Here is a 26,542-nt window from a genome sequence, read left to right on the forward strand (position 1 = left end):
TCAGTGAATCAGTGTTATTATTGTTAACTAAAACTAAAACTTAAAAATCATTCTTGGTTATTAATAAATTAAATATAAACTTAAACAAAAATAGAAATGTTGCATATAGGCAACTAACTGAAATAAATAGGTTCTAAAATTACTGGGGAAAAAAACTGAAATAAAAATAAACAAACTATATAGAAAAATGTATAAAATTGGCAAAAGCACATTAGAAAACTGCTAAAAAAGAAATGCTATCATATGACTTCAAAAGACTTGGAATATACTTAATGAGTCATTTGGACCACTTGCATGATACATTTATGATGCTTTTAGTCCCCACTTATTGTAATTAAATTAAAAAGAACAACTAGTCAATTCTTCATAAAGTCTTAGAGATTTAAAAGAACACGAGGGTGAATACATGATGACAGAATTGTCATTGTTTTGGGTGAACTGTCCCTTTAAGGTCCCACCCACCACAGAATCCTCTATTGGTCTGCTGCGCTTCATTCCCTCATCTCTGCAGAACCCTTCACGGACTCTGAATCTCTCAACATGAAAAGAGAAAAGTGATGAGACCCTGAAGTGGTATTTGGGTTCTCCTTTATAACTGTTGCTGGATTCATACACCAGTTTCACTTCACTTCCTCTCCCTCTCCTCCACCGCCTCTCATTCTATTCCATCAGCGAATAAAAAAGTTTGTCATTTATTTGTGCCATGCTAACAGCGGAAGTCTGCGGCCTAAGTTAATTCATTAGTTCCCTTGTTAGACACTCATTGTGTTTGCTAATTATGGGTTCTCTGTTTCCCTCCCTTTCTCCCTCCCTCTTTCTTCCACATCAGACAGAATTTGATTCTCCCCAAATGACTGTTATTTTCTGTCTCTGCTCTGAGTGTATGAGTGGTTTGTAGCAGCTGACGGTAATAACGGTTGAGTCAGGGTGTGGCGATCAGGTAGTTCGGCCTTTATAACAGCCCATCATAAGGTCTATTTCAAACTGTCTCCATGGAAACAGAGCAGGGAGGGTCTAATTCTGCATGGACTGTGTGATGACACAACTGTCCTGCTCGCTCTAGCTCTTCCTGGCCGTTTCTGCTCTATCTGGCTCCACAGTGAGAGTGAGTGGAGTGGGGGGTTGCTGGGATTTTGGGAATGAGTGCCATTGCAATGCAGTGAGAGCCCAAGCTAAAAATACCTATTGACACATAGACTCCAACAAACATGGTGAGCAGCAAACAGTCACACCACCCAAAAAACACATATGCACATGTAGAAAAATGCTTTAGAACATGAAAAAAGTGATATAAATCTACAATATTGTTCATTGGATCTGTAAAATCGTCTAAAATCGAGCTAATTCTGTCACACGTGGCTCATGGTGGTCCTGTGGTGGTATAAATTCAAATGCTGTTCGATGATAATAAATGATGTCAGTACTGTTGTGTGGCAGCATAATTTGGCCTCTCTGACTTGCCGTACTGAAAGCTGAGTTTAGATTCGGGCAGAAGACAGGACACCCAATACACTCCACTGCCAACGCCAGCACCCAACTCGGAAGCAGACTAGAGACAACTGCCTGCTCATAAATTACACTGTGTGTGTGTGTGTGTGTGTGTTCTTGAAGCAGTGAGGGTACTAAAAAAATTGAGGGGAAACTCCTATCTAAATATATACAGTAAACGATATAAATCATTTTAAAACTCAAAATCATGAGAAAATGTCAACATTTGTTTTTATAGTTGTGCGAGGTCAATCATGAGGCCAGTTTGTAGGCCACATGGAGGGCTAATTCACTAATTCCACTAAAGTCTGTTTCCATCTCGGAGGAAAAAAATAAAAAGGTAATGTTATTTTTATGTAATTTTGACTTAGTATCTATCAATGTGACTTTATATCTTGCAAACATTATTTCTTGTAAAGAGACTATTTCGCATAATTGTGACGTTGTGATATTATTACTCGTGTATGTAACTATTTTCACATCTCTAACAATTGTGACCATATTACTCAATGTGACTTTATATCAATTGCGAGTTTATTTCTCGTAATTGTGACTTTTTTGCAATTGTAACACTTTTTCTTGTAAATGCGGCTTCATATTGCTCACTGTGACTTTATATCATGCAACTACCAGTTTATTTCTCGTAATTGTAACGTATGTTTTGCAATTCCGTCATTATTTCTTGTACATACTTCTTTCGCAATTGAGACTTTATATCGCTCAATGTCACTTTACATCACACAATTGCAAGTTTATTTTTTGAAATTGTGACTAATATCTCAAATATCTAATTGTGAATTTATTTCTTATTTGAAACTTTATCTCATAATGATCATTTTATTTTATATAACAGAAACAAGCATCCATATGACTGTTTATGTTGTAGAACATGAAGTAATGTTAACAGACCTTATTTTATTCATAAACTGCAAACCAAAAAAAAAAAAAAAAATACATTTTACAATTCCATTCTCATAAGTGTAAAATAATTTATCGTGTGATCAAATATCCCTTGACTCATAAATATTGTGGAGCTACACGACCAGTGACATTCCTGGGATTGCTGTGCCAGTGTTTTCAGTTCCGTCTGCATTCCCAAGGAAGGTGATATAGAGGCTGTGAAGTCAAGAAGTTCAAAAGCCACCTTTGCACTTCTTTGCATTCAGGATTAAGCTGCATTTGTGTGTGTGTGTACTAAGGGATATTTAATCAATCAGACATCCTAACAGGGAAACGTATCCTTTCATGTGATGAGTGGTATAGCTTCCAGCTTCCAGAGTCTGCCAAAATTACCAGATGTCTGCAAAATGTGCAAATTAACATGCAAATTAACACCAATCAGATTAGAGATACAGTACTTGTCTGGTCTGATTAACCTCTGCGTGAACTATTGTGTTTACCTTGATTCACCTTGATAAGAACTCAAACTCTGTCTCAGTCAATACCAGACCCTTGATTAAAGCCAGTTTAATAGGACTAATTCATTCTTTGTTGATTAGTGGTTTAAAGGGTGTTACAGACTGGTTATGTACGTCATGTGAAAAGCAGGCTGCTCTACACTAATGCAACACATATGGACAGCACAAGCATGACCAACGACTCCTGTTAAAGACCACAGAATTTAATTTGGATAATTTATGAGGTCACGGTTGAGTGAAATATGAGAACAGTGTGGAGCTGACAGCGGTTACAAACAGGCAAATAGTTTTACACAATCTACAGGAAATTAGTGAGTTGTGTTTCTCTGTTTTACTGAGGGGAAAATTGTTTGTATTGGTTATTACGAGCAAATTATGATTGTGAGGCACTGTAACATATCCAAGTCACACCCTAAACCACAAGCCCGTTTTAATAGTTTTTCCCAGTTTAATGAAAAGGATTACAATGTAATCCACATGCCGGATTTTACATGACTTGTTTTTGATTGTGGTGGAATAATCAAATTCTATAGGAATGCTTCATTGTCTTCAGTGTTTACAGGTAATGATTAGTAATGTTGATCTGATGCAAGGCTCTGTGACCTGATGGCCAGTGATTGTCAAATGTTTTATTTCCTAAGTAAAGCGCATAATTAGTATCAATCAGAAGTGTGGACACACCTACTCAATCTTTATGATTACTATTTTTCACATTTTACAATAATAGTAATTTAAACTATGGAAAAACACTAATGAAAGCAGGGGGATAATGTAACGACCAGAAATTCTCAAGCAAATCTTAAATTCTGCTTCTTCAAAGCAGCTATTGCCTACTCTTTACTTTGATAACTTGTTTATGCCCCTCAGCCAAATGAGGTAACCACTTTTCCAACAGTTTTAGGGTAGGTTCACACAATACATGTGTTTGCGTTCCACTCCGCTGCTCTGTCTGTATTTTAATGTAAACATGAGCTAGATGCCCATATTTTACAGTTGCGTTGAGCATCGCTGCGTTTTCAGAGTCTCGCACAGGCGCGTCGTGTTTTTAAAGAGTTAGTTCTCCCAAAAATCCAAATTATGTCATTAATTACTCACCTCATGCCGTTACAAAACAGTAACACTTTCGTTCATCTTTGGTACTTTCTGTCCCTCCATTGACAGCCTACTCAACTACCACTTTCAAGCCCCAGAAAGGTAGTAAAGACATCATTAAAGTAATCCATGTTACTCCTGTGGTTTAACCTCAATTTTATGAAGAGACACGAGTGCTTTGTTTGCGCAAAAAAACAAACAAACATAATTTACCACTTTATTTACAAAATCTTAATCTACAACGCGAGTTCACAAGAGCACCACGACGCATGCGTGCTGTGTTGCCTAAACAGTGGATTGATTAGGGCCTACATTAAGAATTGCAAACAGTTTTCGTATTATACATTTTCTAAAATGTTATGTTTAAATATGCAAATGAGGCATTGTCTAATTAAATATGCCCTAATTTGCATTTCCAGAACAGATAGGCATATCTGAACATTGGATACAGGTTCAAAATGTAATTAATTTTGTTGACATATTAGAGTCTATTACACAGGGGAGAACTGATTATCTCTGTTTTATTACTGTCAACAGCCAGTAATTATTTTTCACCATGTAACCAGGCAGGTTATATATGAACAAAGCCCTCTGTAAAAACCTTCAGAACATAGATAGGAATAAAACCAGAGTTTGGTGTATGGAAGTGCTACTAAGGTGGCAATTTCTGGCTCGGTGCATGAGAAAAAACTCAATTTGAGAAAATGGCCTTTAAAGATATGCATTGTAATTGAAATCTACAGATAAAGTGCAATAAAATAAACGCTTAGTGTATTTTGGATGTCTTCTTTCCACTAGTCTGAGAAAAAAAAAAAAACAGGTTATGAAAAGCCAAATAGACCAAAATCTAATAATTAAAAAAACCTTCTAAAGACTTCTATTTTTTGTGAAGTTTATACGATGCTAATTGGTTATTCTCTTTAATATACACACAATTTTATACATTTCACATAAAGATGTATGTTACCTTAAATTTATGTTCACCTACATTATTCTTTACACTATATTGTCACTGAATGTAAAGAAACAAGTAGCTGTGTCCTCTTGTGCAAACATAATGATAGCAAAGAATCAGGGAAACGTTTTTATTGCAGAGGGCTGTTTCTGTCAGTATAATAACATTTCAAAAAAGAAAGAATGATTCACACACTATCACACCCACATGAAGTCCCTAAGCAAGGGCATGCAGGGCTGGAGGCTGAAAAGCAGGAAACCAGCACTCTTGTATCGGTCTCTCTGCACATCTGTGATGATGGTCTAACATCACATCATCACCTTTACCCGAGTCCTACAGCAAAAGTGCACAAACTGTAGTTCTTCAAAACCAACCCACTCTACTCTACTTTTTAGTCCAAAAGAACATGATCCCAAAATCTTCGAGTGGCTTGTGTCAGTGTGCATGTACAATGTGTGGGATACAGTTTCACTTTTATAACTGGAACGCGTGTATCAGGTTTTTCTAATACCTCTTTAAACTTTGCATAGTCTAGAACATTTTGTGGCATAAAGTCACTCCTACTGCAACCCAAAATGACACCCTCACTTCATTACCCGCATAATAAACGTGTATCTGCTCAGAAATGAAAGTTTTCAACAGTAAAAGACTGCTGGTTGCTGCCTTTTGCTTTAAAAGTGCTTCGAGTGTCCATAACTTCTTTTTATCAAAATAATCTTCTGAAGTCAACAGCCTGTGCCTCTATTTCTTATCCTCATACATGACTGGTTCTGCCCTACATGCCGAGGTTTGCGGTACTGAGGTTGAGGTTAAAATACATTCACATGGGGGAAACTCACAGTTTGAGGTCAAAGCGTGACTTCTGACCTCACCTGACCTTTGGCATCACTGCTGTGAGATTGATAATAAATCAGTGATTGTATTCATCAATGCTTGTTTAGTAACACTGATTGTACAATCACTGGTTGTAAGACATTCCCTCTGACCTTTCAGAAAGGGAAAAGGCTGCATGCAGGAGGTACAAAAAAATTTTTCAAAGTATTTTGATACTCTTCTGATGATAATGAAAAGCAGAGAAGGTACAGAGGCACAGAGAGGTTGAAATAGAACACAAAACCAGCCTTATACTGCAGCAAAAATAGGCAGAATGGTGGATGTGTTGTGTTCGTCTATTACTCGGTCTGTATAAGAGTGCAATAAGCGTCAAATGAGAAATAAATGTTCAAGACAGACCTTTGATTGACACATTGCAGATTGAAATGAGATGGTCATAAAGAGATCAGTAATAAATAAAGAAACCGGAATGTATGAACATGGAATGAGAAGGAGAGAGATCTCATCCCTCACTCACACTCGTTTTGTCTTAGCACGCTGAACATGTTGAGAGTGAGGCCCTTCTTGCAAGCCTTCACGGTATCATCTTCATCATCCCCATAAGCGTCTTCATCATCATCTGCGTCTCGATCGTTGTCCTCTTCCAGCTCTGAGCTGGATTCACCGTCGTCGTCTTCCCTGCCACCCCTATCCTCTTCATCCTTTCTTCCTTGTAGAGCAATGATCTCGGACAGGTCTGGGTGTGATTCCCATTCATCTGAAGAGATTGAGATTAAATGTCAAATTTGGGACACGATGACATGAACACATCTGTAGTGGTTTGACCTCTGACCTTTACTCTGAGAGTATCCAGGTGGCCGCAGACACAGACACAACCGTCCGTCGATTGCCAAACGCAGTAGACTGTTGGCTGCTCGATAAACATCATTACGGGCCGCCATAGCAGTCTTATACCCTCTCTTATCAGCCCAGGCTGACAAAAAAAACAAAAAAACAGACTATTGAAAACCAGTTCCTCCCTCCAATCGAATTGTAAATAGGAAATGAATAACGCCACATCAGAAAAGTACACACCTTCACACACGTCCCATGCTGTCCAGTCCTGTGTGTCGGGGTCACGTGGCATTTCTGGGCAGTGGTCGGGATGTTTCAGCTTTAATACAGACAGGAAGTCAGTCCGTTCACACAGGTATCCTACTGAACTGTAAGGCTCTTGCAGCTGGGACACTGGATATATACCAGCCAGGATCTGTTTGAGAAGATGCATAACATGGACACACATAAACAAAGCCAGGATGATTTAACTTTCATAAATTTTACAGTATCATGCTGTTTTTACCTGTAGCTGCTTGTCCACTTGGGAAGGGAAGACAAGCCCAGGACAATCGCACAGTTTCACAGTGGGAGTGAGGTAGTATGTTTGGAAATATTTTGTGTGACCTGGGGTTCGAGACACGCTCACGACCTTCCTGCCAACCAGACTGTTCAGCACTGAAGATTTGCCTACATTAGGAAAACCTGGAGAAAGTGCATAAGACTCAATATGAAGTTTAAATTAATTAATGAATTTGAATTTTACACATTGGGGAGAAGTACTTCATATAAGATTTATGTAACTGATATTGATCTAAAACAACACAACTTAAAGTTGGCATGAAACGGAAATTGCGATCGTCCTTTTTATCCCTATTTTGGTGTATATCCAAGTGAAACGGCTTCTCAAATGAGAAAAAAAGTAGGGCGGGGCTCGATTGTTCATCAGGGCTTGATTAGCTCGTTGAATTGTTGTTGTTTGTTAATAGCTGCAATCTCATGTGAGTGACAGGTTTCTGGAAGTGAGGGATTATTGTCCCGGTCTCACATGTCGTCGTGAGGGGGCGGGGACGTGCACATTTTGATTAAAGATGATAAGGACACATTCATTTTATTTTTAAATAATGATAAATCATTAATAATAAACACTGCAATTAAAAAAAAAGAAAAAGAAAAAAGAATCGTCAATTTTGATTTCCTGGTGACTAATCTTTTTACCTATGCAGCCCAAGGTTAGTACTCCATCTTTATAAAGTTCTTGCGTGGGGCTGTTCATTTCCATGGCAACATCAGTATGATGCTCCATCAGCACAGATTCCGATCCATCATCATCAGCCCGATCCCCCTCTGTTCCCACAGCAACAGCATCCCTCTGGATCTTCTTCTCCCAGCTGTTCAAATCCACTGAAAACAACAATCATCATCATCATTACTCTCTGTGTTCCAGTGCTCATTTAGTTGTCTGGGAGGAACTTGTCTTACCTCTTCCTGCTGTGATCTCCTGACACGCTCTCATGATTTGGAACGGCCCTCCTACCTGATTCCATCCTGCTTTCTTCCTCACCCTCTTCTTCTGTAGAACTGCAGGTAGTACAGATGAAGGAAACATATTTTAATCTGGTCACATATAGATAAAGCACTGATAGAGGAAGGATTCTCTCACGGGTGCTGTAGGGTTGTCCTGGGTGCGAGGTGAAGCCGACACAGTGCAGGTGGGGGAACTGTTTAGTCAGATAGTGTTTCCATGCCAACACCAGCGGGGCGGGGCACAAGTCCACCTTATTGAGCACCAGGATGATGTACTTCTTTAACTCACCAGTGATGTAGTGATACACAGCAGGAGAAAGCTGCAGCACCTACAGACAGAGTGATAATGTTTGCTTGTACTGAATGGTAATGACTACTTAACAACTCCATCCTTCTTTTGCTCAAAAAGTATAACGCAATAAAAAAGTGCTGTTTTCTGAGATTAAATGTAATACAATCTCTGGCCCCACCTAGTGGGGACTTTATTACCTCACTTTGCATAATTTAAGAATTCTCAAATTTAGTGTAAGAGCTATGCAATTTTCATGACCTTTTGAAAACTGCTTAAAGTTTCAACAGGCATTACAGTCGCACACTTACTGGGTGTCTGATATCCACTATGAGTAGAATGACATCAGACATCTCCAATACTCTCCACAGCTGCCTCCATGTCTGAGAGAGAAAGACAGTCAGTCAGTAGTAAATAAACAAACAAACAAAAAGTAACCAATTTTGAATAGCTGTTATTTGAAAGAGCACCATTCACGCTGTCTGACCTTCAGTAATGCATCTTAATCTGTTATTCACATTCTTTCAGATTAGCCAACCTGTTTGTAATTCGTTGGCCCACTTTAGGTAAAATAATGTATGGTCTCCTGTTAAGTATTTGCTACATTAATCCAAAACTATCTGGAAACTGTTAAAACAACGAATTCATTGTGATCCAATATTTGCAGAATAATTGCTCAGCTAAGTGCTTCCAACATTTAGCAGCAAAGTTTATAAGTTCTTAGACATAACGGTTGTTTGTCTAAAAATGATCTGCACAATATTGTGGTGCTTCTGTTGTCTGTAGGCTTTTAAGAAAGACAAACAGGAAGAAGCCTTTTTTTTATTAAGTTTAATATGCCTCATTTTTAGTCTCATACATTTAAACTAGCATTTAGGAAAAGTGTTGCTTCTTTTTCCCTAAGCAAACACAGCAGTTTCAGTGTCACAAGACTTGAGAGGGGCAATGGCTCATAAACATGAGTTTATGAGCCATTGAACATGACTCAAAGTTCATGAATTTGAACACTTAACAGTGCTTGCCTCCAGCACCGTCTGACCAAACAGATGCTCAAGCGCAATAAAACAACTATTTCATTACAGCTATTGACTCAGCAACAATCCAATTCTGGTTGCTGATAAAAATGATTTCTCCAAGTACTTCAGTACTGTGTTTTCTAACAGAACATGCCTCACCTCGAGATTGTGCTCAAAGTGGCTGAGGCTACCGGGTGGGTTTTTGGAGTGAAGAGTGTCCAGATACTCCAGAAATGACTTCTCCTCTTTCCGCAGCAACTCCTCTCGCCGCATTTCGTAATGCCACGAGGGCCGCCGTGGGATATCCAGGCCTGTGATTAGACAAAATGAAAAAAGTGAAATAAGACATTGAGTTGACCTTGTTGACTCATCTATTTGACAGCAAAGTCTATATATTTTTTTCCACACAGATGCTCCGACAAAACTATGGCTAGTTTTGTGAAGTGTGTCCCAGTTTAGAACCACCACTTCATATTACTTAGCTCAGCAGCATAAATACCTTTCTCTTCGGGGAAGATCTGGTTTATATCCATCTCTAGTTCCTTTTCTGCCACCGGCTTCAGGATTTTCTTCATCGCTATTTTCTTCCTCTTCTCCACCTCCTCCTTGCTCTCCCTCTCAAAGTGCAGACGGAATCTGCAAAACAAGCCATTATAAGATTAACAAACAGGACGATACATGCCCCTGCTAAAACATCTCATGTTGAATTAATAAGACAAGACTGCACTGACTGTTTCACCTGTCCCGACTCACCTGTTGGGGTCATATCTGCCGTCTCTGGCACCAGGCTGATGGTTGATCCTCCTGATGTCCGTCGTCTCGCTGTCTGATGTATCCGACTGTCTGTCTCTGCCAGGTCCTCTCTCCACACTGGCATTTCGGCTACTGTGACTTGAACCTGGTTCTCCTGCGCGCGCGCACACACACAGAGAGAGAGAAACTTTAAAGAGTGTTTCCTGTCTTCTTGACTATGAATCCAAAGCAAAGTAATGTCATATACTGTAAAAAGGATTTTTTTTTTGAAGTTGTAAATAAAACAAAAGTACGTTTTACAAGAAAATACTATTTCATTCTTTATCTCAGTCATTAAAAATGTCATGTTTAATTCAATGCGATACTTGCCATTTATTTGTAAATATATGTGTAATCAATTAGCAATTTTCTATTAAATACTACACCGTGTTTTTTTTTCAGTGGACAGAGTTTTCTTTTGTTTTTTAATTATATGCCCCTTTCTGTTGAAAAACATAGTATACTTCCAATAATCATGTCTTCCCCATAATTAACACTCTGTTGTTATTAATTACAATATAGATATGACAATAGTGTGGAAATTTACACTGATGACATAATAAATAATTATCCCTGATATTCTGCAAACTGTTTGTGTAGGTTTTACTGTGTACTAGACACAAATACTTGCAGAACTGCAGGCGAACGACAGTTAATTAAGCCTGCTTTAGTGTGTATTGATCGCTTTGTTGTTGTGTTACGTAACTTCACGCTGAGTCTGCGCACTTATATACCGCATAACACAAGCGCCAACTACAGCAAAACACGAGCTGTTCAAAATGCGTGTCATAATCACCCCCTTTACGCAGCATTTCACTGTTGACAAGGCAGAATATAAATTTAGACACTGTAAAGATACTGTTCGGTTGTGTGACGTTCGACCTGTCACGTGCAGAGTAGTTGTTTACAGCAGACAACATCCATATCAAGAACATTATGATACATGTAACGTTATACTGTTGCTGGATGTGACATTCAGCGTCCCTTCTTGTATGCAACCCTCAAATAAAAATGACAGCACGCGCTGTTTACTGCCTGTCAAGTTTGGTTACATACACCCACAGAAACTTAGCAAACAAAGTAGTTACAGCAGCGTAGTAGCTCAATTATTGTGTTAATATGTGAGAACATGGTCACATTTCTGCACACTAAAATATAAGCCATAAAACAATGAGTCACGTGGCTAATGTAGAACGTCTGCGAGCGCGTTCGTTCAGCTCGTCGCGCGCTAACTCAGCTAAGCTAGTTAACGTACCCACCTCTCTTTTTCTCGCGTTTCACCTGGAGCTGCTTCTTTTTCTGTTTGTTACTAAAAGGCTTTTTGCGCGGCATGTTCGCATGGATCAAAGGAGAAAAAAGAAAGAACGCGCGAGGACGTAAACTCCGTTGTTAGGTCTATATTTACATTCGTGAAGTTTCTCCGCTACTCGCATGGACTTTTCTGTGACACAGCCCACTACTGACGGGGTGGACGCTACCAATATGTACTTCAAAGATTCAACACTAGGCGTCACAAATACATTTTATTGACTCTGTACAATTGTTCTGGAATTTGTTACTGCTTCTGTTTACTTAATACGACTAACTGTTTGCGAAAGTAAAACAATAACAGCAATAAGTTATTTTGACCCCCATATTTTTGACAGGTGGTGCAATCTGCCATTGTGCGATAGAATGTTGGACATCAGTACGAATATATACTATCAATATTTAAATTATATAAGTTAATTATATAAATAACTATATATCAGTTTTATAAATATTAATAACTACAAATAACTTGGTGGTAAGGATGTTGCTGAAAGACTAAACTTAACCACAAATAATTCATTCTAGACCATATTCTGTTTCTTAGATATCTGACAAACAATACAACTATGCATTACATTATTTACAGTCTGAGGGAATTTAGTTTAAAATGTTGAACCACAAAGAAGTATCTTAATTCTCTAAACCGAGGGGGGTCCTTGAAGGTCGTGTAGGGAGTCTATAGACAGATCGAGGTATAAAAAACATAGAATTTCAATAAGTAACATTATTCTATGTTCTTAAATGATTTCTAAATGTGAACAATTACATTAATGATCCAAGTATTATAAAAGGCAGTAACACTTGTTAATGTTGTAAATGAAAATTACTTAAAAACCCAGGTTGCCAGAGTCTGTAAAGTTTGCAAACCCCTGCTATAAGATAATCACAAGGAGGCACATCAGAAGCAATTGTTTTAATATCTTGTTTTTACAGGGTTAAAGCACACTAATCCGATTTTGTTAATGTCAAGAGGTTGAGATTTGGGGAGCAATAGTTATTTTGATAGAATAACAGTAGTAACAGTAATAATATAATATTACATGTCATCTGCAGATGGGAATGCTAAACAGGATCATTTTTTAAAAGAAAAAAAAAACATCTCAAGATATTTGCCATTGACATTAGTTGACACAAATTCTTTTTGTCCTATTTCCTGTTGTCCTTTACTCATTCACACACAAAACATTTGATGATCATATATACATTCTTTTCTGTTTTACGTACATTACTGCAAACAAATTTCCCTTTTAAAACAAAAACAGACCAACAATTCCCATACATACTGTGCAAGAGACAACATTTCCATTCTTGTGGACAGTAACAATATTAATGTTGATAGTGCAGTGATCGTACCAACAACTACAGACGCAATCATACAAACGTGATAAACCAGAAATTTTTGAGCTGGGTACCCACTGAAACAGCCACAGTCTTCAAGGAAGCTTTTGCGAGGAAGATCAGGATTACAGCAATAAATGTTTAAAAAATGGAAAGAAAAATATTACAAAATCTATCTCCTTCACTTTTGTTCATTTAAGTCCACTTGCTCCTTCATACAAATGAGAAGGCATTGAGTAAGAAAATCTTTTCAGTATGCACAGTTCTGTGTAATTGCAACAGTTTTTTCTAAACTCCAAAGTTTCATCCCTCGCTCATGAGTTCAGGTGTTCCACCTGTATGGCGGAAGCCTCCACAGTGATGCAGAGGTCTTTGTGAGGGGAGATGTCAGACACACTGACAGTTTTATACTGCACATCAGCAGAAGTTAATGGTTTGTACTGGTTCAGGTCGAATATGCACGGCTGACCGAAGACGTCGCTCCTCTCGACACGGCTCTGTGCGTCTCCTTCCGAGCCGCCTCCTTCAACACGGCCTGGGCTGTGGCTTTGCTGGGTTGATCCAGGTGGAGACGGCAGCATATCTGGGGCGTGTTTACGCATGTGTTTCATCAGATACGTCTCCTACAGGCAGAGAGAGATACATATTAGTATCATCTTGAGAACGGGAACTGGGAATGCTGCTCATTTATGGTGTGAGATTGGGTGTTCATTTTTGTACCGAGGTATATGTGCGGTTGCATAAACCGCAGGAGTACAGCTTAGCGTGCTTGACTGTGTGAGTGGACAGATGAACCTCCAGGCTGGCTGCGTCTACATAACCACGGTTACAGTGGTGACACTTATACGGTTTGTCCTTGTTGTGCTGACGCCGATGAGACTGGAAAATATTGGAAGAAATATTGAAATGACAGTTCACTAAAAAAAAAGAAGAAAATTCTGCCATTTACTCACCCTAGAATTTTTTTCAAATGTGTCAGTCAAAAGCTCTCTTCCAAATAATGAAATTAAGGTTGTTAAGCTCCACAGAGCACCATAAAAGAATCATAAAACAACCCCATATGACTTAGATGATTAATTCAAGTGTTTTGAAGAATGCAAGTAATTATTCAATGAAAATGTTGCAAGCAGGGTTGTGCAAAACTCAAAATTGAAGAACTGGCTCCCTCTCAATCTGATTGTGAATTTAAACTGAATTGACCACATCCTACAGGAAGCACAACAGGAATTTGAATAGGAATGACAGGAAGATCTATCTATCTATCTATCTATAATAATAATAATAATAATTTATTACATTTATATAGCGCTTTTCTCAGCACTCAAATTGCTTTACATAGAAGGGGAGGATCTCCTCAACCACCACCAATGTGCAGCATCCATATTGTGCCAGAACGTCCACCACACACCAGCTTATTATCCATCCATCAATCTATCTATCTAGATACTATCGTTCCAAAGTTTGGGGTCAATTTATTCCTGTGATGACATTCCTTTCTACAGTCTTCAGTGTCACATGATCCTTCAGAAATCATTATTATATGCTGATTTGCAGCTCAGTAAACATATCTTATTACATTCTTATTCATTCTTATGATTCACTGATTTTTTTATCGCTACCTTAGGAATCATTGTTTACATTCGAAGGAACTATAAACTTTTATCCCAATACTTCTGTGATCATTTGAATTATTGTAACAGAAATAATGATACTGTGTGTGGTTGAAAGACTGTTTGTGAAGCTGTTTCATACATATGACACAACTGCTCTCTCTGGCAGCAGCACAAATGCATATTTGAATGTTCACTGTGATCATCCTTGTCAAAGGTTTAATAGACATATCAGAATTATTGTAATTTAGGAATAAGATCGCAATCTTTTAACAATTAATCGCGCAGCTCTACTTTATAGATTTAAATAGAGAAACGGAGTACTTTTCTCACCTGCAGATTAGAGAGCTGAGTGAAAGACTTCTCACAACCCAAGTGTGAACATTTGTATGGCCTGTCTCCTGTGTGGATCCTGAACAGGCGCAAAATGTATGTCAAGAGGTAAGAAATTAATGGAAAACTAAACTGAGTATGTATGGTTAAGAATGAGGTGTAGAAAAAGCCATAAAAAATCCATTACTGCACCTGTGGTGTTGCTGTAAGTGACTGAGCTGTCTGAAGGTCTTCTGGCAGTAGTTACAGGTGTAAGGTTTAACTCCTGTGTGGATTCGTATATGCTGAGCAAGGTAGCTTGTGTTGGCGAAGGATTTCGAGCAATGAGGACACTTATGAGGTTTGGATTCTGTGTGGTTTCTGTAAAGGAAAGACAAACATGCTTACCTATGGACTCATTCGATAATTTATAGAGGCTACACAAATATTTGACATGACAGTATTGTTCATTTCTACACTCACTCGGCTGACCTTTCTTAGGTGGTCCCTACTGCCAACGAATGTCAAAAGTGCGCAGTGTATTTCGAAGACACATTTGGAAGTGGTGTGGTATGTGTTTGAATGAGGTCACAGAAAGGGCAGATCCATTTCTCAAAAAAACATTAGCACTAAATCCTCACAGGAACTCTGTGGGCCAAAGAACCCAATCCCATGTCCAAGTGCGATCAACAGTAGACGAAACCTTTACGTGACCTCTATTTCAGAGCGGGGCAGAACCTCATAAAACTTCTACACAGTTATGGGACAATAATGTAGAGTCAAAGAGAACTAGGCTTTCACTGACAGCTTCAATTTCAGTTCAATCCTTCAGTCGGTGTGTGTAAGACTCCACAGTGTGGTGTAAAAAATGCAAGTAGTCCGCAGTTTCATAAAAAGTGTGCCAGAGGAGAAATAAATTATACAAATAGAGAAAATATTTTTTTTTTTAACAAATTAAAATGATACTTCTTTAATTCTTTTGAGATGGAAAGGAACTTTTCCTGACCATCTTTAGTTTCTTCTAGCAATTTTTCTTCCAGTTCATCAATTAGACATTTAAAGTGCAATCCACCCACTACACATGGTGACATCACGCTATAGCTGACTTCACCATTATAAAGACTGTGGTATATATTTAAACAGTCCATTAGACATAAACTTGCATATAAGCAAACCATCACCAGAGTATGTTGCTATAGCAACAAGGAAAAGAGCATGAGGCCCTGTTGTCAACCTTTCCAACGTGACCGTGTAATGTCTCAGGGGGCGAGCACCCAGGACACGTGTTTGCGTTTAAAAACTGCTAGATGAGCACAACGGAAAGCAGAATGCGGAGGTCACAAGAAGCACTTTAAACGCCCAGGATTAGTCAGTTATCCATAAAGTAGGTGGGTTGAAGATACTGTTAGCTACCACTTTCGGAGTGAACAAAATAAATAAATAATAATTACCTTGAAACTAGAATTAGCCTTTATGAAAAGTTATGCTGCAGAGAAACTTTTTTATTTACATTAGTCAAGCACTTCTTTTCTTCTTGTTTTTTTTTTGTACAAAAAATATTATTCCAAATCAATGTGTTAACTTTGACAGCCCTAAAAACACATTTTGTTAAATATTTTTCTTTTCTCTCCAATTTTTCACCACACTCACAATATTGAGATACATTACAATGGTCCGAGTACCAATAATTTTATGCGTTTATATTTGTATGCTTTTATAATTTTCTACAGTTTAACTAATACAGAATAAGATGTTTTCAAACCAGGGTCCAGGAACCTTAGGGTTTGCTTCAGTACAACAATAATAATAATAATAATAATAATTTAATTTACAAAACTTGTTTTTATATTATAATATGAAACTTAATATTTTTCTCAGACATTATAAATGGGTCTTTATAGATAAAAATATGCAGCCTTTATATATATATATATTTAAAAAAATAATCAAAGAACATTAAGTAAATATCAAAATGAATATCCTTTATTCATATTGCACATTATAATGTTGTGATGCCTAAATACGTGAATCATTTATAACTACTGTTTTAAGTTTCTGGTAACACGTCTTTATATATAATGCATTATAGAAATATTTTAATGAATGAATTATGCCTTGTATTGCACCTTACAATGGATTGTAAAATTCTCATAAATAATTGTAACCACAGTTATAATATATCTATTCTTTGTTATGCCTTTTAAAAGTAGAATTCATTAAAACACATAAAAAATATATCTTCAAATATAATAATGCATCATTGGTTATTATTTATGAAAAGATTGAATGCATTATTACATACATTATATGAATATCTTTATAATGCATTATACATAAAGGTTTTCAGTAAAGAATTACCAAGTTTTTTTTGTGTGTTTTAATTTAATTTTAGAACTGAAATATCAGCAATTTATTCGTATTTGGTCATATAGGACAAATGCTCGCTGACCAACACGCTGATTCTCTCTTTAACGTGTTTAATGCAGTTTAAAATTCGAAATCAAATCTTTTGCAATGTGTATCATATCGTGAGGAAGTTGGCGAACTCACACACAGACGCTCCCGCAGTCCTCTCCCTATACTAAAGTCCATCACACACACTCTCCACCACCCGCCTGCTTTGCCACAGACACCCACACACAAACACACACACGCTTGTGGTGCGGTGCTGAATACCGTGTGTGCTGCTGTAAGTGACTGAGCTGTCTGAAAGCCTTCTGGCAGTAGGAGCAGGTGTAGGGCTTGGCACCGCTGTGGATGCGGATGTGCTGGGCCAGGTAGCTGGTGTTAGCGAAGGATTTGGAGCAGTGCGGACACTGGTGAGCTTTCACCTCCGTGTGCGACTTGGAGTGCAGCTGCATATCTGACTTACTGCAGAACGTCAAACCACACATCCGGCACCTACAGACAGAAACACACACACACACACACACACACACACACACACACACACACACACACACACACCAAGAGGTGGACAGAGGGATGAGAGAGGAGGAAAACATGGGAGAAGACAAAGTACGGATGAAAACGGTACAAAGAGAAAAGGAAAGTTACAAGCCTGTCCATCAATAGTGAAAGGAGAAACTTGAGACAAACGACACGACAAAGAGGCAAGAAAGAGACACAACACAAGCGGGAGGGTGAGAGACGAGGAGGTCAGTGGAGAACGATCCAGAAAGAAATCGTAGACCCTGGCTCTAGAAAAGAAAAATGAGATGGAGAGGCCAGAAACACGAGTGCACTGCAGATGGGTGACAAAAGTGTGTGTGTGTATGTGTGTGTGTGTGTGTGTGTGTGTAGATGTGTGTAGCTGAGGCTGCACATGCTGTTGAGCAGAATAACACACACTTCTACAGAAGCACAGCAGACAAACTCGTTGCGAAGCCTTGAAGCCGGCGAGAGTGTGCGTCAGGCCGGAGGGACATGCATTTCTGCCGTATGAAAATGAAGTGGCTTAGCAATTCCTGCCTCTGTCTTTACCTCTTCTAATAGATTGTAAGAAACACACACTGACGTCATGCTGAGCTGATGTCCCTTTGAAAATCCATACCTGTATGTTTTTCCACCTTCTTTCCCAGCATGCCCTTCTTCTAAGGACAGACTGTAAGGGTTGGCAGAATGATGCTACAGAGAAAAGGAAAATCAGTAAAAAAAATTGTTGTTGTTCAAAACTTATTGAAAAAATTAGATAAAAGATTTATTATTTATTTATTATTTATAATGTTACAAAAGATTTCTGATTTCAAATACATTTCTGTTCATTAAAGAAACCTGACAACTGTTTTTTCAACATTGATGAAATGTTTCTTGAGCACCAAATCAGCAATAAATTGATTTCTGAAGGATCATGTGACACTGAAGACTAGAGTATGTTTGCTGAAAATTCAGATTTGCCATAACAGAAAATCAATCAATCAATCAATCAATATATATATATATATATATATATATACACACTCACCTAAAGGATTATTGGGAACACCATACTAATACTGTGTTTGACCCCCTTTCGCCTTCAGAACTGCCTTAATTCTACGTGGCATTGATTCAACAAGGTGCTGAAAGCATTCTTTAGAAATGTTGGCCCATATTGATAGGATAGCATCTTGCAGTTGATGGAGATTTGTGGGATGCACATCCAGGGCACGAAGCTCCCGTTCCACCACATCCCAAGGATGCTCTCTATTGGGTTGAGATCTGGTGACTGTGGGGGCCATTTTAGTACAGTGAACTCATTGTCATGTTCAAGAAACCAATTTGAAATGATTCGAGCTTTGTGACATGGTCCATTATCCTGCTGGAAGTAGCCATCAGAGGATGGGTACATGGTGGCCATAAAGGGATGGACATGGTCAGAAACAATGCTCAGGTAGGCCGTGGCATTTAAACGATGCCCAATTGGCACTAAGGGGCCTAAAGTGTGCCAAGAAAACATCCCCCACACCATTACACCACCACCACCAGCCTGCACAGTGGTAACAAGGCATGATGGATCCATGTTCTCATTCTGTTTACGCCAAATTCTGACTCTACCATCTGAATGTCTCAACAGAAATCGAGACTCAGACCAGGCAACATTTTTCCAGTCTTTAACTGTCCAATTTTGGTGAGCTCTTGCAAATTGTAGCCTCTTTTTCCTATTTGTAGTGGAGATGAGTGGTACCCGGTGGGGTCTTCTGCTGTTGTAGCCCATCCGCCTCAAGGTTGTGCGTGTTGTGGCTTCACAAATGCTTTGCTGCATACCTCGGTTGTAACGAGTGGTTATTTCAGTCAAAGTTGCTCTTCTATCAGCTTGAATCAGTCGGCCCATTCTCCTCTGACCTCTAGCATTAACAAGGCATTTTCGCCCACAGGACTGCCGCATACTGGATGTTTTTCCCTTTTCACACCATTCTTTGTAAACCATAGAAATGGTTGTGTGTGAAAATCCCAGTAACTGAGCAGATTGTGAAATACTCAGACCGGCCCGTCTGGCACCAACAACCATGCCACGCTCAAAATTGCTTAAATCACCTTTCTTTCCCATTCTGACATTCAGTTTGGAGTTCAGGAGATTGTCTTGACCAGGACCACACCCCTAAATGCATTGAAGCAACTGCCATGTGATTGGTTGATTAGATAATTGCATTAATGAGAAATTGAACAGGTGTTCCTAATAATCCTTTAGGTGAACAGTAGAAAGGAATCACTTGCGCCTCAGTCTAGCCTTGCACCTTCCTTTTTTTTTCTTTTTTTTTTGACTCTGAAGAAGACGCAGGTGCGTCGAAACGTTGGTCATTTTGCACTAATAAATATATTAAAACGTTCTGTGCTCTGGTCCTGCTCCTTGGTCCTAGTTAGACCTTGGGTCCTTTTTCTCAAATCCTTTAGGTGAGTGTATATATTTAACAATATTACTCTTTTTTTTAAATATATATATATATATATATTATACTAGCCTGGCTAACGTCAGACACAAGTCTGGGAACCACATGTTCATTTTCTCGTATTTGAGGCGTGGTTTGCGAATGCCCAGAGCCGTTTATTGGGTGCTAAGAATGTCTATCAAATGCGCCTGTACGTCGCTCAGTCATAGCCAATCGTTTCAATTATACCAGATGACGTATGTAGAGCGACAGAAAATAGACGAGGAAGAAGACGATGGGTCAGAGATTTATGTGTACACGATGGCGTGTATCTAACGGCCGTTTCAAACCGCATGCGTGAGCGGCGCGTATTTTTTCCGGCGTGCATGTTAATCAATGAGTGCATTCACACCGGGAGCAGGAGCAGCGTGTGAGCGTCGAGCAGGAGCGGTGCGTGAGCAGCAGTGAAGCGGGGGTTTCGGCGTCGAATCTGTTTTTGCTGCACTGCTCACGCCAAATTAAAGTGAAAGCACAGTTTTGATGGACAAAAATAAACATGTGCCCAAAAAAAACAAAAAGTGCCCAAAATGCACAGAATAAGCATGTCTAGCGAGTTTTAACAAGAACTTGAGTAGGCAAATAAAAGAAAATATTTATAGAAGATTTAGGCTACCCAGTAAAAAACTTGTTTTTAATTATTCAGTTTCGGTGAAAGTTGTGTATTATATTAAAAAAAAACGAAAGTAAACTAGCCAGAAAATATTATATATAAACGTTCTTTTAGTGTAACACACAGACAGCTACATAGGCTAGCACAACCCAAATCAAACCCGAGTGTGGTTTATTTGTGTGTTTTGTTTTTTATCCACGGAGTTGCAGTCTTGTAAACATATCGAAAGTATGACTGAAACTAATAGATTGGAGTCATTTTCTGGGTTGTTTTGTTGTTTAACATTTATATGCGAATGTTGTAGCTACACCTCCCCATTACAAACTTTCAAGACTATCAATGTTATAAATGTCCAACTTCTAAAAACAAATGTATAGTTGTCTTTGTAAAGAATTGCTAGCTTGTGTAGCTTTGGAGCCGCTGCTGTGACACTGTACAAACGCTTCAAGTGTGAATTCATACTTTGCATGTGACGTCACAAGTACTGGCTGGCGGGCAAGAACGTCGTTCTCCAGCAACGAAACCCAGTAAACTTATCAAGGATCTTGCCAGGACGTCGCCAGTTTTACTATACAAAAGTTGGTGTTTTGAGTTTTGTGATATCTATGGTTTTCAATGAGAACCAGAGATGACCCAACACTAACAGTAGAGCTAGATTATTTACGGAGGAATTATTACTGCTCGATTATCTTAAATAACCTTGTCTGCTTTACACAATTTAGCTACCTTGGAGTTAATCCTATTTCTAGTCCATAGTTATCCAGCTAGCTCGCTAACAGACTTGATAGCTACTAAAAGGAACTACAGGACTCTACGTTGAAAATACCCGTTTGTTGCCCGCCAGGTATCCACGATGTAGTTACACTGACGCGCTGCTCAAGTGCCGCTCACGCTTGCGGTGTGAAACGGCCGTAAGGCTGCATCGAAAGGTAACTTCGCGTCTGCTGCCATGTTGGATCCATAGGTATAAACAAACTGCTTCGGTGTGTCGCATAGACGTCGTCATCGTCTTGCTGCTCCCTCCCCGTTCTATGATTGGTTCCCTAGATGAGGCGAAAATTTGGTCCATGGTATCCAGACTACCTAGCAGCGTGAATAAAATCGCGCTGCGGCAAGGCAGTATGGGGAAACCCAGGCTATATATATACTGTATTTTGATCAAATAATGCAGCCTTGGTGAGTATAAGAGACTTCTTTAAAAAAAAAATATATATATATTTTTTAAATCTAACCAACTCCAAAATTGTGACCAATAGTGTATCTGGGCTAATCACTTTTTTCTAAGTTAATAAAATGTAATTTAAAACGATTTCACTATATGTTATTAACGTGTTGTTATACCTGTCCTGAAAGACCCAAAATCAAGGCATCTGTCCCAGTAGGTGAGCCAATCAACGGGAGTGTGGCTTTCTTCTTTCTGCCCCGTTTCGACGGTAACGGGATGATGACCGGTGAGCAGGTCAAGGAGTCATTTCTCTTGTCTGGTGGAGTCATGCAAGAGTAAAATGCTTTAATTATTTGAGACAAGACTGATGAGAAAATAAAAAGTATCTGTGACTATTTCAGGCATATCAAACACTCAATAAACCGACTCAATAAAAGATGTTCCCAAAATTAGTGATTAATCATATCTCACCAAAAATCATACCACGTGCATGCCTATGTTTATGTAAAATAAGGTGCATTACCCGTTTGGACTGTTATCATGGTGGTGGATGGATGTCCATGAATAAGGGACTGAGCAGATGATACAGGAGACACCAGAGTGACCAAACCCGCTAGAAAGAGTGTGGAAGTGATGGAAGACTTATCAAAGTGTAGAAACGTAATGATACTACAAATAGTGTAAACTAATGAGAAAAGACCATGTAGCAGTTTAACAAACACACACACACATACAGTACCTGCCGTCATGATGCCTGTAGGCGGTACCGGCACCACTGTGATACTGTGTGAGGAGTGAGACGGTTGTGCATGCTCTTGTTTTAGTGTCCTTGCTGTCGTTGTATCTATGGGACCCCCAGAAACCGCCACCACCGCTGTGGTGGGATAGTGGGCGGGGCCATGCGAGTAGGTGGTGCTTTTGTCCTGAACAAGCTGCTCCTTTACCTTATTGAGAAATACAGCATTCTCAATCTAAAACCAAACAGACAAAATTGGGTTAGACAAATAAGATCAAATAAAAGAGTATTATTATTATTTGAAAAAAAAAAAAAGTGTTACTAACATTCATAATGTTTTTTTTGTTTTAAAAAGAAGACTATTGTATTAGGACTATTGTTCTATTGTAATATATTATAAAATACAATTTAATCTTGTGATGCAAAGCCACATTTTCAGCATCATTACTCCAGTCTTCAGTGTCACATGATCCTTCAGAAATAATTCTAATATGCTGATTTACTGGTTTAAAAAAAAAAAAAGATTCTCATTCTCTGGCCAAATCAGTGAATATTGCTAACTTTCCAGTGTCTGTTTCTAAACAGGATAAAAGTTTGGGTGTCATCTTTGACAGTACTCTATCATTCAAAGCACGTATAATCTGTGTCATTCGCTCTGCATATTTCCACATTCATAATATTAACAGACTTCGTCCGGCTCTCTCAGAAAAGAGGACTGCAATTCTCATTCATACTTTAGTCACTTTCCGTGTTGTTTACTAAAACGCTCTTTTTTTATGGCCTGCCTTCAAAACTTCCCTACAAACTCCAGCAAGTAAAGAATTCAGCAGCTCAAATTATCTGCAGAACTCCTCTAGCTGAACACATTACTCCCATACTACAACACTTGCATTGGCTCCCAGTTAAATATCGTATTGATTTTAAAATTCTTCTTCTTCTTCTTCTTACTTGCAAGGCACTCAATGATCTTGCCCCTTCATATTTTTCTGACCTTCTTCATATTTACACTCCTACTCCTACTTTAAGATCATCTTCTGCACTTACTCTTGTTGTCCCTCGAACTCGCACTACTTCTATGGGGTCCCGAGCCTTTAGTCATGCGGCTCCTTATCTATGGAACTTGTTGCCACAGGATGTGCAAAAGAGTGAAAGTCTTCATGTTTTTAAATCTCGCCTTAAGACACAACTTTTCAGACAAGCTTTTATGTGATTACTTTTATGCTTGTATCAAGTCTGTCCATCCATAGTGATTATTTGTTTAATGTTGATTGTTTTATTGTATTTGAAAGGTGTCCTTGAGTGTCATGCAATAATAATTTATTATCAATGTTGAAAAACAGCTGTGCTGTTAAATATTTTTGTGGCAATCATTTGAAATAGAACAGCATTTATTAGATTTTTTTTGTAACAATGTAAAAGTCTTAACTATCACCTCTGATCAATTTAATGCTTCCTTGCTGAATATATTTTCTTTAAAAAGTCTTACTGAACACAAACTTCTGAAAGCTACCGTATATAATGTAAAACACTATATAAAGCATGCAAATGCATATAATTTGGTACTATATTAATGCTAGGCCAGGCATAAAATGCAATAGGGTCATTACATTTCAAATCAACCAAATTTCATACTTCCCCAGCTCAATTTTTTTATTTTGTTAATATTGTTTTCTATAGAAAGACAAACATAAATAGTGATGAAAGCCAAAATATTAAATACATCACAGATGTATATCTACTGAGTAATCCACTATTTTGTAGAGGGGGGGGGGGTCAAAATGACAATTTTCACCTGAGATTTGGAGTCAATTTACAGGGGGGTAAAAATGACTTTAGAAAGATGGCAGCATCATTATTTTATTTTTACATAGAGATTGGTTGGTCTATTAGTAAAATCGGTTGACTTTAGCAATCTTTCTTTTATTAAATGCTAACAGTGACAGTTCAAAAATGGCAAAAAACACTTCTTGTGTTTTTTGCCTCAAGTTTACATGCCTGTAACTCTAAAAGTATTCAAAATATCTAAATATCCTTCTAGATTCTCATTCTTAATAAACTTTACTTTTGAAATCTTCATTTTCAAGGCCTTATATTGTTCAGTCCCATAGATATTGGGATCTCAAAGCAGCTCGATGTTCAAATTGTTAAATTTTACCCATTTTCTGTGAACATTCAGTGGTCATTCAAGTCATTTTTACCCCCCTGTAAATTGACTTCAAATCTCAGGTGAAAATGGTAATATTGACCCCCCTCTACAAAATAATGGTTTACTCCGTAAATATACATCTGTGAAATGTAATATTTTGGCTTTTGTCACTATTTATGTTGATCTTTCTACATTAAAAATATTAACAAAATAAAAAATTTGAGTTGAGTTGACACGGAATGACCCAATAACCAATTTTCAAACTTAGACAGCTGAAATGCATACCGGTGTGCTTACCTGTCCCTGCACAGGAGACCAAAAGTATGAAGAATTAAAATGGGAATCCTCCATCATCCCTGAGAAAAGAAAGTAGGCATTTTGATATTCAAAAACTGTGTACACATTGTAACCTTTGACCTTACAGATAACATAAAATGTTATTTTATACATATTGATAATAATAAAACTTTACCTGTGGGGTGTATAATTTGATAAAAGATACAGAAATAAAATAATAATAATAATAATTTAACATTTTACAAATAAACTATTTTAATAACACAATTATAAATGGAATTGGACAACATGAATTATGCAGGACATTATATTCAGGAAGAGCTGGTGTCTGTCATGAGTCTATGTATGGTCAACAACACTGCAACAAATAAATCATGCGTTTCACATAAGCAAGTTGTTAGAAACTTCATACGTGACTGTAATGCATATTATCCATATGACAGAACCAGCATCACTGGTGAATCTGTGTTCAGGTTATATTTTTTACAGATGGCGGGTTTATACAGAAGCTCTTGCGTCTATATGGATGCAATTTTTCATAATGTTGCAGAGAAGAGAATGTGCTTTGCTTTAATCTTTATTAAAAGCGTTGCACTGTAAAATCCTATTTTTTCACCATATCACGAAATATTCAAATATTTATTTGCAAATAACCAATTATATCTAAATATCTGAATATTATTGACAGGCTGGGGCGAATCTACTGTGCGATAACAGAGGCGGACCAGCAGCCCACAGCATGACGTGACCCGTGCATTCACTCTACTGTTGGCTAAAATAAAAAAGGAAAGGCGAAAAAGGATAGAAAAAAAAACAGAACAAGTGGGGAAAAAAACGTCGACGCTGGAACCGAGGCGGTTTTACGCAGACTTCCGGCACATGAGTGTCGACGATCGGGCGACAGCAGCGCCAGCGGCTCACATCAACAGCCAAAAACAAGCTTCAAAGTGAAAAATAAAGACTGATTACCAGCTCTCAAGACTTTAGCTTCGCCCGCCGGGGATTTCCTCCAATCACGATAGTTTGAGAAATCTTTCCGAACCCACCCGATTAAAGAATTTCAATGTTTTTTTTTTCTCCCTTGTGTTTTTTTCTTCTATTTTTTTCTATTCTTACGGAGTTGGCCGAACTGTCTACACAGCACTTCCTCCCGAGCGGCGTGAATGATGCCCGTGCGTGCGGACGTCATTTCCGTCTAGTAAGGTCAAACATATCCAAGAATATTGTTTTTAACACGTTAATTATGCTTTTACACTAAAATACATTATTTTGTCTTATACAAAACAATTAATTTAGGGTTTAAAAACTTTTCGACATAAAAATATTGACATTTCTGTAAGGCATTTCTATGTTTTTAAATATATTTACGTTTAGATGTATGTTAC

At 38.2% G+C, this 26,542-nt stretch overlaps 2 protein-coding genes across 3 annotated transcripts; both read right to left on the reverse strand.

Annotated features, from left to right (window-relative positions):
* Positions 1–5,069: 5,069 nt before the first annotated feature.
* gnl1 (guanine nucleotide binding protein-like 1) lies at positions 5,070–11,690 on the reverse strand. Its single transcript, XM_056232583.1, has 12 exons — positions 11,484–11,690; positions 10,186–10,339; positions 9,932–10,068; positions 9,592–9,743; positions 8,728–8,799; positions 8,264–8,456; positions 8,083–8,181; positions 7,819–8,004; positions 7,127–7,305; positions 6,862–7,036; positions 6,620–6,760; positions 5,070–6,544 (listed from the first exon to the last, which is right to left on the reverse strand). Exons 1-12 carry the CDS (start codon positions 11,554–11,556, stop codon positions 6,297–6,299), a joined length of 1,809 nt encoding a protein of 602 aa, XP_056088558.1. The 5' UTR covers positions 11,557–11,690; the 3' UTR covers positions 5,070–6,296.
* A 1,245-nt stretch (positions 11,691–12,935) lies between these two features.
* Positions 12,936–26,322, reverse strand: znf384b (zinc finger protein 384 b). Of its 2 annotated transcripts, XM_056232584.1 has the most exons (11): positions 26,127–26,322; positions 25,158–25,216; positions 22,718–22,949; positions 22,502–22,591; positions 22,155–22,294; positions 18,349–18,422; positions 17,472–17,696; positions 15,009–15,176; positions 14,817–14,895; positions 13,594–13,752; positions 12,936–13,496 (listed from the first exon to the last, which is right to left on the reverse strand). In XM_056232584.1, exons 2-11 carry the CDS (start codon positions 25,212–25,214, stop codon positions 13,188–13,190), a joined length of 1,533 nt encoding a protein of 510 aa, XP_056088559.1. In that variant the 5' UTR covers positions 25,215–25,216; positions 26,127–26,322; the 3' UTR covers positions 12,936–13,187. The 2 variants fall into 2 exon arrangements, with proteins under 2 accessions (XP_056088559.1, XP_056088560.1); XM_056232585.1 differs by lacking the exon at positions 17,472–17,696.
* Positions 26,323–26,542: the final 220 nt, after the last annotated feature.

This window comes from Rhinichthys klamathensis, unplaced genomic scaffold, assembly GCF_029890125.1.
Source record: "Rhinichthys klamathensis goyatoka isolate OS25496 unplaced genomic scaffold, OSU_Roscu_1.1 h1tg000349l_1, whole genome shotgun sequence".
Lineage (NCBI taxonomy): Eukaryota > Metazoa > Chordata > Actinopteri > Cypriniformes > Leuciscidae > Rhinichthys > Rhinichthys klamathensis.